Genomic DNA, 13,971 nt, shown 5'->3' with positions numbered 1-13,971 from the left:
GGGAGGATAAATATCTGTTTGCTGCACTCATCCTGTATATATGGCACCCCGCCCCAAGATCTGCCTGAGAAACTGACCAGCCACCTTGAGTTCAGTAGACCCCTATCCATAAATACCAGAGACTAGTCAACTTGCGGACCTCTGCTGATCTCAACTGGTAAACAACACACTAGGGGAAATGCTTCCCTTCAACTAGACAGACAAATAACTAGAACTATTGGTTCCAAAATAATACCTTTTATTAGACCAACTGGGAAATTGCAAGAAAACTGTCCTTTTCTGCAACCTTTCGAGATCAAAGTCTCTTCATCAGGCTCTGGGAAAAGTATAGATGGTACAGGATGGTAAAAAGTCCCCATAGGTAGGAAACAAACTTCATTTTTGCACAGAGCGAGCTGAAGATGGAAGGCTGTCTCCCTCTGGGTCCATGAGTGTCTTTTGCTACCAAGTACACTCCCTTCATCTAGACACCTGCCAGGATTGAGGACTGTACACTGAAAGCCCACATCTTAAATACTATCCAAAAGCCAACTGGCAGTTGGCAGTCACTAAAAATACTGGTGTCTTATAAACAGGTGTCCTGGTTTTCCCTAATAAAAAAAAATCCCAATTTTCAGATTTAAAAAAGTAACCCAAAATCCACATCTTCCCATGATTAAAATGAAACACCACTACTATATTTATATATGCTGCAGTCAGACTACTAGTGGTACTCAAACTAATCAGTTTAAAGCTAAATGAACAGAGAAGCAAACCTGTAGATTAAGAATATGAAATCTTATTTGTGTCTGTTGAGACAGCTTACACGTTAATTTACAAATTTCACTGGCAGACAGACTTGGAAACATGCTAGTCACTACAAGCCTGACCTGTCTGAGATGCAAATATCTACAAGTGAAGTGTAAGGTACAGCCTCACAAGGTAAAAAGTTAGAGGATAATGGACCAAATTAGGTTTACACAGAGATACCCTATGGTCTTGGTTAAAGCAGCAACAGGCGTCTCTCACAAGCTCATGCAGTTTCAAGTCATATTGGTTGGCCCACAGTTACCTCACAATTACTACAGTGAAAGTTTATATTACAAAGTTGGTTGGTGGTTGCGGAGGGAAGCATTCTTTGCAGAAAGACTAGGAAGAAAGGGAATAGACCATTAAAGGAATTGTGAGCTATGTTGTGATCTTTCACTGCACCTCCTGACTATATTTCTCAGTTCACAAGCCTTCACAATTTTATTTTAAACAGTTCATCTAGGACAGCATTTCTCAAAAAGTGGGTTACAAGAATAAACGAAAGGGTTGCAAACAAACTGAATTCTCCTTTAAAGGAGAAAAAGGTAGGAAACCGTGGGTTTTCCCTTGCAGGCTGGTAGAATTCCAACCTGTGAGGGGCTGCTTGGGGGCCCCCCTGCCTCACAAAGCCATCCTCCTGACCCACACACTAGATGTCTGGGGGCAGTGGGTCAGGAATGAGGAGCACCAACAGGGCCAGGGGGTTGTTTTCTACTTAAACTATTTACTGGGTTAGGACTGGCCACTGTGGGTCAACAAATGGGTCCTGGTACCAAAAAAATTGAGAACCACTGATCTAGGAGATTTTTTCCAGTTTAATTATTAAATTGATATTATTCTTTAGGTCTCTTAATATTGCTTTGGCCTAAAAATTGCCTGAGTTACTGTGAAAGCAAAAAAATGTTTCTGCAAAATCTGAAAACAAAACTCAAACTCAGTTACTGATCACTTAAAAATAAAAAGCCTAAAAAAACCGAACAAAATTAGTTTAAAAAAAAAAAAAAAGGGGGGGGGGGGGGGAAAGGAATGTTTCATTATTTCAGCTTATTTTTCATAGTGAAGGTTAGTTACATTTCCTTTTCAGGACATCTCCCATCATAGCTCCCATATATGGTCTTTCCCAGACTATGTAAAAGTGTGTTTACTAGTTAATTTGAAACTGATACTTGACAAAACAGCAGCAAATAAACAGACGCCAGACAGGCCTATATGTTTCTGTTGACTACTCAGCTCCCCAGAATGTCTTATTAGCATAGGAAGCTTTTTAAAAGTCCCTAATTAAGAATATTTTAGCAAAAGAGACATTATTAAAAGTTTTTTTTTCCTATCAATGTCTCTTACATGACCCATCTAACCTATGGAGTCACTGTTTAATTATTTGTGGGAGCTTGACTTCAGATGGACCAAAGACCAATCAAGGGAGCCAAATGACCCAAAATGGGCTGGGCTTGCAGGATAAGCCCAGGGCCTGACTGGGCAGGTAGTCTGACCTGGAAGCCATGGAGAAAATAACTCCTGAGCAGAAGGGCTGCAGCAAGGGCTGGGCAAGACCAGTGGATTAGGGATTGAGACTGGAGAGGTGGTAGAAGTCTCAACTAGCCTGAAAAGCAGGGCCAGGGCCTGAGGAGGGGCAAGAACAAGCAAGGCCCAGGGGCTGTACCCCATGAAGGGTGAAATCTGTTGGGAGGTAATGAGACCTGAGCTTAGGAGAGGCAGAGGACAGAGGCCTAAGCCCTGGAGAGGCTGGGAAATAGTTGGAGGTACAGTTAAAGAGACAGAGGCCTGAGGCCAGGAGGGGCAGAGAATGCAGGCCTAAGACCAGGAGGGGCTGAGACTGTGCAAGGTACAGAGGCCCAAACCTAGGAGGGGCTGGGATGGTTAAAGGAGGCCCCAATGATGGAGACTTTAGAGGCCTGTACTGCTTGGAGTTGATACTGAAACTGAAGGCCAATGGATGAGAGACTGACTGGACAATGGGGCTCAATGCCCAATGCTTAGTAATATCTGTGAGGCTTGGATATGGCTAAAAGGGGAGATGAGGCAGCCCTGATGAGCATGAGATCTCATGTGGGGAGCCCTGGGACAGCCTCCCTATTCCTAAAAGTATAATTACATCAAGGTGTGGTAGGTGAGTTGACGGGGAGATTGCCTAAATAAAAGAGGTGACTAGGTCTGAGGGGCGCTCCAGGGGCATCATGGCCACCCCTGCAACAGGGTCTGCCCCAGCAGTCTTTCCTTAGAAACATAGGCAAGCTTCAAAAAAATCCCAGAAAGGCATGCTGTTTCTTTGGCTAAATCATCATTTTATCATCCAAAGATGTTCCATTATATATTTGTTCATACAGCTGCAGCTGTAATGCCCAGAGACAATGGGACAAAGCTCTCTGCCCACCAGAATCTGGTGATGCTCCAGACTCAGTCTGCCAGCAAAGCTGCTCTGCACCTGTCCCCAGTGAACACTCAGGCCCACTGGAGGCAGGTAATGCAAAGGTAGACATACAGAAGGAGCCCAGATTAGCTTTGCTGGATTTGCAGCATACTTGTGGATCTGGAAGGGTGCACCATGCTAATTTGATCCTTCTGGGATTGGCCACTGCCATGGCAGACAAGTCCTCAATGTCCTCAACCATTTTCCTTAATTGAAAGGAATGCTGGCCAACAGGAAACACATCTCCTACAGATTAACAAATTTGTACTCTCGAGGTAAAGCAATGGGAATAAATTAATGCCTTCTGCAGTTGCCTCTCTTTCACCTTCCTTCTCCTCCATTTAAACTCAAGTATAAAAAAAACAAAAGCTACAAATTATGTAAATTCTTAAATTATTTTAGGTACATAAAAGAACAAATACTTAGCAAGTTCACAGTATACAGCTTTATAATAATACAAAAATGATTTATTAAAATTATTTTATTTTTGAAATGCTGGGATGTTATAGACTCTGCTGTACTTGTCTGATATGTGGGGCCAGTCTGTGGGCTTGATCCAAACTGGCTCTGTGTGCTCATCTGATTTAATGCAACACTGAAAGACTATTGTAATATAAGATAGTACTAGTTTCTCCTCATGAAATTCCAAAATTACTTAATTAGAAACTCTTGAATAGAAAAAATGCTATAATTTGGGTAAAGTTACATAATTATGTAAATACTTAATATTTGTATTAATAGATATTAATTTTAACTTTGAATGCAATGAGTTCATTTCAAAACAACTTCTTGAATGGCTTCTCTATAAGTAAGAAGTTAACTATTTTACCTTATAAACACATAGAAAGTTAAGACTTTTTCAGTCCTTGCCTACTCAGAAAAACTTGCACAGGTCATCCATGAAAAACTAAACAGCTTGCCTACCCCTCAGTGGAATTTCTCCATTACAGGCTATTTCATATATACCAATGAACTAGCACAGGGTTCCTGAGTAATTCTGGACGGATACTTCAGTCTTGATTTTAAAAATGCCCTCATTTTTTGTCCTTTAAAGAGAAAGTTAATAATTATCATTACTTTGCCTGCCTTTAATCACATTGTCCCTTGAAGCACCTAAGAGTGTGCAAGGGGGCACATAAAAAACTATTAATATTTATTTTACTATTTATTTTTTCTCTAGACTATAAGTTTAAGAATTTTTGGCAGAAGTGTTTTTTGGCACTCAGAACCTTGAAACACTCCTTTCTATCCTACATGAAGAAGCTCTTGTACTGATTACAGAAAGGCTGCTAGGAGGAAGCTTGGTGCAAGATTCTGCCCAGAATTCTACTAACAGATTGCATCGTGACCTGGAACTCCATTTTTCACATTCACAGAAACAGCCAAGTGCATCAAGCTGGCCTGAACCGTGCAGTTAGCAAGAGAGGAGCCAAAACATTCAACCTACATGAACATCTATTAAAAGTCAAAATTTTAGTTTCACTTGTGAGGAGGGAAGGGAGAGGAACACAAATTTAATAGATGCGCACTTCCAAAATGGAATGAAGAGGTTTGTTGTTTTTTTTTAAATTGGGGATCAAAAATGAATTTCTACCTACCAACCCTATAGTTGGTATAGCTACAGAAAAACCTAGTATCTGGACTAGATTTGCAAACTGATACCTCTGTTCTTCTTCAGCTTTCTTTACCACATATTTCCCTTTCTTTGAATTTTTCTTTTTAGTCTTTGCCACACACTTCTGCATTTCACCAATGCGTTTTTCATTTTAGCTTGATTCCTTTTTCCATCTCCCCCTATCCTTCCCCTCTGTCTACCACTCACTACCTTTCACCTGTCATACTACTTTCACTCCGTTTCTCTTCAGGCAGCCCAGCAAAGAACTTAGCTATGATTTTTCGTTGCTGGAAAGAGTTTAGGAGAAAAACTAAATGAAATCATATTCTGAAGAGAGACATGTTTTCTGCTATTTTTTTAATATCACTTTCAACTACAAATAATTTTCCCCCTGCAAAAAACCCCCTCATAAACCAGGCCTATCCAATTTCTAAGCAGCCAGAGGCTGCATGTCCTGTGACCATACTAGTGGGAGCTGCATGTTGCACAGGCCACATCAGGGCAAGCCATGGGCCCCTGAGATGCCCCCTCTCCTGCTGCAGCTCATAGGCTCTGCTCTCACTACTATGCCATGTGCCTATGCCCTCACTGCTGCACTGCATGCCTATGCAGCTCCAGGCTCACATTCAGCTCCCCGAGTTGCACTGCACAGCCCCACCTCTTGGGGCAGGGGCAGGAAACCAAAGCCAAAAGACTGAGCAAAAGCAGATGGGCTGGAGATCACAACCTAACTATTCACAGGCCACATGCAGCCTATGGACTTTAACACTTGTCCTGGTTTCACTACAGTTTCATCTGACTGATTTCAGACCTAGTTTATTCAGGTCATTCTGGATCCTAGCTCTACCTGGAAGGGAAGTCAAACATATGATCCCCGGGCCAAATTCAGACTGTAGAGCCCTGTGATCCAGCCCATGTGATGTGTAGCTGCACCCAGCATCACAGTCTCTGCACACAGCACAGGAATCAGTCTGGAATGCACACCACGTGGTGTCTGTGTTGGACTGACCCTGTGCACTGGCTCCAGGGCTGGTCTACATTTGACTATGCCAGAGGCAGCACACAGTTGGTCCAGCAAAGCACTACATGCAGCACACACCCTGTGCTGCCCAGTGTCATGTGCAGCATGCATGCCCAGCCCAGCCCTATGCACCTCAAACAGCATGCGCCAGTATCACACTGGGGCTTGCTCTGCCACAGTACAAGGGAACCAGGACAGGGTGCTTGCTGCACCTGGCACCGTGTGGGATCAGCCCTACATGCCGACTGGTGAGGCTTGAGTTACTGGGCTGGGCTGAGGGGTAGATCATCCAGCCCACAGAGACAGGTTAGTTTGACATCCCTGCTCCATAGTGTCTGCAACTCCACTCAATTCTTTAACTCCAACCCAAACACACCCATACTCACAGCTTTGGCATCTTATCCAAGGCTGCAGAAGAATGGGTTTCCCTTTATTCTGAATTCTGAAGGTATGCATCTAAATTACTGCTTTAAAAATTAAATGGCTACTCTTCTCTTTTTAACCATGAGTTGGTGGCAATGTTAGAAGAGTTGGTGGAAATGTTTCTCTTTCCATACAACAGTTTGAGTAGAACATTCATTCAGACGAGGACAACCTGGGTTCAATTCCCTACTCTGTCCATGGAGATTCAAACCACATCTCCCACTTCTCTGATCAATGCCATAAACATTGGCAGGAGAAACTGTCCATCCTTCCTGATGAACAAAAAATGAGAAATCAAGATTCACCAAGCCAGAGAGTGGAAGTGGTGCCTGGCACAGACATTCCAGCTAGGATTGGCTAATCATTCTTAGAAGTGTGGGCCAGATTTGGCCCATGAGCAACAAATTGCCAAACCCTTGCACTCAGCTACACAGTGAGTTTCTCTCCCTCTGAAAAAAAAAAAGAAGTTTTTTTGCCATACTACTTTATTTGAAGTTTTATATTTAGGGACCTATCAACATCACGATTTCATGGATTTCACAGAAATCTGGTATTGCCCATGAAATCAGGCAATGTCTGAAAATAAAATGCTGGCTCCCTAGATGGCCACTGAGGACGGACTGCTGCAATCAGCCTGCAAAAATGGTGGCTGCCCCCATGATCTTCTCACAAAATTGGCCAGCTGCCTCCTTGAGCTGGGCAGACCTCTGTTTATATTCAAACATGATTACCTTGTAGCCCGTACACTGTAGATGACTTAATGATCTGCTTGATTAGCTCAGCCTTCAAGTAAAGCATTACTGGCTGATTTAGTTCAAACCACCTTAAAACTAACTCAGTGTGGCTGTCAGGGCACCCTGAAAAGAGACAGTAAACTTGTAGGTGTACCTATTCACAAGTCTTTCACACCTTGAAGAAACATTCTGGCCATGAACCTATTATATAAATAAGAGGATCACTTTGACCAAACCTGCTGCTGTGCAGTATTAAAAGAAAGCATAAATTACCACTGCATTGTGTGTCAGGTGTTTTCAAAGCATACCTGCTGACCCTAATGGACTTTGTTGGGGAAACACAGTTTGGGGATCCTGTTTGTGCTTGGGCTGAAGATAAATGCTAAGCTGTACAGCACTGCAAATACTAAAGATGCTTCTGGATGCTCACAGAAGCAGGCCTTAAAACACCCCACCTTCTGAATCTGAACTTAAAAGCTTTCCCAGACACCTACAGAGTTTGGCAACTTCTAGCTTAGGCACCAGCCAAGAAAGTTTCCTGGATCATTTTCAAAACAAGCACAAACATTTATTTTAACTTTTTTTGATTCTCAAAAACTCTTTATTTTATTTACATTAATAGAAAACCTTTCCACTCATTAACTGTTTTGCAAATATTTCCTTGTACAGAATAAGTATTGAATCCCTGTACAGAATTCTAACTGCCAGATCCCTCTACAGCAGAGGCAAACCCAAATCAGCTGGCAGGCTATATTCCCTGCTAGCAGTCTGCCATTGCTGACTGCTACAATTTTTCATCCCAGCAGATCAAAAAAAATAATTCAGCAGTGGGAAGGGGGGGGGGGAGCAAGGTAACCCCTTGCCTGCTGAGAGGGAATATGGCCCATCAACCAATTCAAGTTCTGGAGAACTCTGAACCTGAGAACTGGTTCTGCTCATACAGAAGTCCAAGACAGCCTCTGAGAGGATAGACCACCCCACAGCCAGCCCTGTCCCTACTGCAGCAAGAAGCCCTGCAGGCCAGATGTCTGACACCTCTAGTTTCCAGTGACAATTTTCATAATTAGTCCAGTCCACCGAGTTGTCAGATTTTTTAAATTTACATTTATTGGCAGTTCATTTCAAATAGCAATTTCTTTGAATTAAGGAACATACCATTGCGTTCAAATGCTTTGTTCACATCTGCATATTCTCACCATTCACCGACAGAGTAAAAGCTCAATTATTTATTCACTCCAATTATTACTCAATTGATAGCAAAATGTTACATCCCATAATGCCGTATTTGCATTTAGTTTTCATGTATTAAATTAACACTTTAGGATATTAAGGAAATATTATCTTAAACCATACCTACTTTAAATTAGACACAATGTTAGTTAACCTGTTCCATTTTAAACCCAATTCAAAATATGATTTTCAAAACAAATTACTTATTTTCAAACAATATAAAAAAAAAAAAGATGTTACCTTGAAGCTAACATACTGTAGATGATTGGAATGCCTTTTAATTATCTGCTTGATGAGCTCAGGATGTGTAGCCCTCAAGTAAGATGTAGCTGGCTGATTCAGTTCAAATTCAAAACATCTCCAGAGATCAGGCATATGAAACACTTGATTCCAGCTTCGGCAGACCTGTGATGCATGAGCACGATCAAGAAGAGGAAGGTACTGAAACACCTGCAGAATAATGTCTTGAAGCAAGTTAGCCCAATCAGGACTTTGAGATATTTCAGTGGATTCTTTGCTTGTAGTCTTCTGTTTCTTGGATTCTTTTCCAATCTCCTCTTCTGAACAACTATGGTTGGCCTCACTGTTTTTCCTTCCTCGCTTCATTCTATCAAAGTGAAACAGTGTCAGTCCACATATATCCCCAATATATAAAAATATTAAGTACTGCAACAGAATGAAGTTTCCACAAGGTAAGTATTTTCTCTATATTTATGAATGTTGCTTTTCTATCATATGGAAAATACTGAAGTGAAAAAGAATTTTTTTTTTGTGAGATATCCTCTGAACCTGCAAATGTATTTTTTGTTTTTAGAGCTGTAAAGAAAATGCTGGGATCACATTACCCTCCAAATGCTTTGTACCCTTCACAAATTACAATAAATACAACAGAAAGATTAGAAAATAATATTGCTTTAAGTGCTTTTATTTCCAATTTAAAGGGCACTTTGTATCCAGTCAGTTTCACTGCCTTCTTAATCGTCATTTGCACTTCCTCTCATTACTAGAATGAAAACATTTTTATGAACCATCTTACAGCCAGCTCACATGAGCACTGTTCTTAAAGCCTTACTCATGTAAGCAGGAATATCAGCAGAGGCAGCAAGCAAATATGTGCCTGGAAAGAAAGGGGAAGAATGGCCCAAGCATATTTAGTGGTCGTGTTGTTGGCCATTCTTATCTCCCCAACCAGATAGTCTGGATCAATAAGGATACAGAAAAGCTGGATTGAATTAATATTAAAAAAAAAAAAATTAAAAAACTCAGACTATGTATTTAACAGGCACTTTATGAAGGGACAGCTTTTAGTTAGTTTAAAACAAAATATTATAGTATCACTTTCAATACTTATGAATTATTCCTGATAAAACAGCCCCACAATTATAAATCCACAAAATAGACAACGGAATAGATAGCAAGAGCTCCCATCATCAATCTCATCTATTTGCCTCAAATAAGACTTTGCCAGCTTCCTGAATGAACAACAGTACTGTTCCAGGCCCATTCATTCCTGCCTTATTTAAGACTGCTAAGAAGGGTAACAATCAACACCAGCTTTTTTAATCTGCTTAACAACTGCTTTTCATAAATACTATATAGTTAAGTTGTTAGGCTAAATCAGTGACTATCAGCTAGGATGCTGCAGCACCCTGGGACGCAGCACTCTTAGGTGTGCAAACACTTACATACGATTCACATGATAAACCCAGAGATTTCAAATAGGAATCCTTAGTGTCAAAAACATTTTGACCTGCTGTGGTCTTTCAGTGTTTTGCAACAAGAGAATTGCTCTTATTTTTCTCTGTCAAAAAAAACAAAACAAAACAAAACAAAACCAACCAACCGAGCTAGCTGGGGATACCTTAAACCTAATGAGAAGAACCATGTACCTAAAAAGATGTAGAACCACAGGACTAAACATAGGGATGGACATGATTCACACCCTAATTAAGCATTCAAATGTTATTTGACTAACAATAAGGCAAACAGGTAGCTAGTTCTCAACTGTACACAGTTTCTCCAAAACATTCTTAGTCAAACTGTACCTTGCATTGCCTATTACAAAGGAAAAGAATTTTTAAAAATATGTTCAAAAGGTCCCAAATTTTAGTTATGTTTTCTCTTAACGGATTTTTACAAATATCTATTTTGTGAAAAATTAGGGTGCACATTATGTGAGAAAACCTTATCCTAAAAGGTTGCTAGGAGCCAGAACAATTAACATTGCCATTGCTTCCCTACTTCTGGACCTGAGAGGAGCCCCTCAGCCAGATGACCTGGTCCTACACACTGGAGCAGGGGAATGCATGGCCCTGGCATGGAACAGGATACAAAGTGCTCTGGACCCCACACACTGTCTATCCACAGGGCTAGCAGCAGGCTCAGCTGAGCCTGATGTTTTTGTTTTTCTGCTAGTTTCTTCTAGGAAGATTATATTTTCCTCAAGCTGCCTCTTAAAAAGAAGGTATGGAAGAATGGCAAATGTGAAAAAAATATGGTACGTAACCTTTAAGGCATTTTGGAACAAAACTAAAAATGGAAACATTTTAATTACGCTCCTCACTTACTTGCCATGTATAAACCAAGCATACAGAATTAAACAAACAAATACATCTGTATGCGCATATTACAAATATTTTTTTGAAGAAGTAGGAAGAATTCAGAACTTTATATTTTTAACTGAACCCTTTTCTCACAACACGACCACCACATAGGGGCAGAGAAGGAAGCAAGATACTTAAGTACTATCATAAAGAACAGTATATTTTCATTTTGAAGCTTGGCAATTCCCCATGCTTTATAAACAAGCTCACAGCATTAGAGCTAACAAATAATAAAACATATATCTAGAACAAGATACCACTGTTTACCTAATATCAGTTGTGTCACAAAATATCCATCAATGCTTAACCACATCTCCTACCTTCTGTGCCCCCCATCAAACCCTTCTATTAACATATTTTTTTTGGATACGACACGAGTCAGAGTTAAAATTTGCAAGTATGGATTGGTCTTCTTTGCAGTATGATGCGAATATACCCAACTACTGATTTGAAAAATACTGACAAACAGTAGTTCTTCCTCCTTTCAACCTCCCTATTTTTTCAGACAATTGCCAATGACTGCAAGACTAGACTGTTCTTCAGAAACGCCATGAAAAAGCACAAAATCAGAGAGGCACGGCTGGAAGGGACCTCCAAAAGGTCAAATAGTCTGATCTCCCACCTGAGGCAGGATCATCCCTATTCAAACCATATCATACAAACCCATAATCTAATCTAGGGGGAGGAAAATGTGGCCCTGAGGCCAGATCTGGCCCACCAAGGGATTCTATCCAGTCTGGGGCAGGTCCCTTGGCCCTAGCCAGACTAGACGCAGGGGGCAGCTGGGGCCATGGTGCATCCAGCTGGTCCTGCCACCCTCGTGCACATGGCAGGGGCAGCAGTAGGATCAGCCTCCCAGTAGCCTTTGTGGTGGTGGCTCTCTCTGCCCAGCTGCTGCTGCCAGTGTCTCCAGCCCCAGATCCAGGCTCCACTGCCAAGGCACCCCAGCCACAGACAGGCCTCCAGCCCCAGACCCAGGCTCCACTGCCAGGGCCCCCCAGCCACAGACAGGCAGGCGGGGCTGGGACTGCCGGGCAGTGACACCTGGGGAAGACCTGCAGTCTGCTCCTGGCATGTCCCTGCCCATGGAACTGATGCCTGTCACAGGGATGGGCAGGGAGCAGATCGTGGCTCTGCCCCTCGTTGTTTCCACCTTGTGATCCCAGGCACCAATTCCTGCCTGCGGCCCCATCCCATCTCATCCACCTGGCTGAGTGCACCCTGCCCACATGGGTCTAGGACTAGTCTCCATGAAGACCTCACCCACCTCCCTGCTCTGTCCGGTGCCCCTGGCAGTGGGTGCCAGACCATATGAATTTCCCCCTCTCTCCCCTGCAAGAGCTCTCCAAAACTCCTTAAGTGACCCTCCAGCCCAAATAATTGCACACCTCTGATCTAAGTCAAACCTGAAGCAGCATAAGACAAAGGTAAAGCAAGGGAACCACAGCAGCCAACATCCTGCTCCTGTAAAAGAAAGTTAATATATGCTCAAGAGATCCCAGAGAGAGGACCATGCCCCCACTACAGAAAGCTCCGTCTTCTTCTTTGACTTACCCACAGCAATTCACACACTCATAAACATAAACCTACAATTTATTATGCCTGTGCCACAAAAGCCTACTTATTTGAGTGTTATAGTCAAGTGACAGGTTTTTGTTTGTTTGTTTTTATTTACTCACACAGGAGATAGCAAGGAAACAGTAAGCAGGATCCAACATGTGCGCACCAAGGGTGGGAGGGAAAAAAAAAAATCTCACATTCTGCTGTGGTCGAGGCAGGTTAAACTGAAATTCAAATCTAACTGGGGCTAAATTAACTGCCTCAGATGATCTCCAGGTACTCCAGCTGACTGCGTTAAATCTCCATACAGCCCAGATAGAGAAGCACCAATAGTAAATTCTGGATCATTTTCCAAAATCTGTGGGAACCTTGAGTCTCCAGAGTGCAGATGACAGGTAACAGATAAAGAAAAAAATCATTTCTAAAAACTCATGCTCTCGGCTGCACCTATCACCAAACACAGAAAGAGCCAACCTACCAGGCTGCAGAAGTAACAGAGGCTGGAAGCTTTTAGCTCTCAAATGTCAACTTCCTCAGAAGTGACAGCATCCTCTCTCTCGCATATGTCCCTACCTTCATGTAAACACCACTACATCTTTGCAGACAAGGTTCTTTGGGCAGATGTGATACTTTTTATTAGACCAACTAAATAGAAAAAAATGTTCTTTGCAAGCTTCCTGGCACAAACACCTTTGCAGATGTTAATGGCTATGCATTAACATGTCAGGACAAACCTGCTACTGGTTGTGAAGAGTTGCAATGCTGCTCCGCTCCCCGCTCTTTGCCCACCTATTGTAATCCAATTACTCACTCCCCTCCATGCCCTTTGTGTGCCCTCCATTCACAGCATCTGAGCATGCAAACTCAACAGCTCATGAAAACTTGGCCTCTCCTTATGTACTTGATGCAACAGGTCTATATGCTGCATCTCTGAGCTGCCTTCTTTCAAGAGCTCATGAAAACTTGGCCTCTCTTCCATCCAGGAAGAGCACACACCAACTGCTGAAACTTTCTTAGCCTGACGAAGGGTTTTTGAACCCGAAAGCTTGCTTAATAATTGTTTTCACACTATTTGTTGGTCAAATAAAAGATATCAGATTCACCCAAAGAACCTTGTCTGCCTATGGTTTCCAGCCTTTAAGTAGGAGATCCCCGTTGGCATTTAAAAGTAACCCAAGATCTACCGTGCGCCACCCCCCACCCAGCAGGTAAATCTGTGGGGAGGAGAAGACCAAGGCAGAGGGAGAAAAAATTATTTGGGGGCACGCCTCCCCAGCAGGTAAATCCCACCCAGCCGGGGCTCTACCTAACTTACACCTGCTCCTGCCTTCGTGGCACTGTCCCTCACCACAGGGGCCTTGATCTAGCCCCCGCCCATTCCCTCCCCCAGGGACTGACTGCTGGGCTAGGGTGAGCAGGTGCATGCACACAGGCACTCAGGCCCCCACCCCAGCCTCAGATCGACTCAAGAGGCTCAGAGCTTTACCGGTGGATCGAGATCCACTGGTTGGTGATCACTAGGCTACGGGCTGCACCTCTGTGCTGCCTTCTTCCAGTCATGCCAGCAG

At 42.6% G+C, this 13,971-nt stretch overlaps 1 protein-coding gene across 1 annotated transcript in view; it reads right to left on the bottom strand.

Annotated features, from left to right (window-relative positions):
* FBXL3 (F-box and leucine rich repeat protein 3) overlaps positions 1–9,347 on the bottom strand; it is a 24,092-nt gene extending 14,745 nt beyond the window's left edge. Inside the window, exon 1 of the mRNA XM_006033358.3 lies at positions 8,481–9,347. Coding sequence (XP_006033420.1) covers positions 8,481–8,846 — 366 coding nt within the window. The 5' untranslated portion in view covers positions 8,847–9,347. The remainder of the gene's footprint in view (positions 1–8,480) is intronic.
* Positions 9,348–13,971: the final 4,624 nt, after the last annotated feature.

Source organism: Alligator sinensis, unplaced genomic scaffold (genome assembly GCF_000455745.1).
Source record: "Alligator sinensis unplaced genomic scaffold, ASM45574v1 scaffold1010_1, whole genome shotgun sequence".
Taxonomy (NCBI): domain Eukaryota; kingdom Metazoa; phylum Chordata; order Crocodylia; family Alligatoridae; genus Alligator; species Alligator sinensis.
Note: the sequence above shows the minus strand (reverse complement) of the source record. Positions and strands in the feature narration are given on the sequence as shown.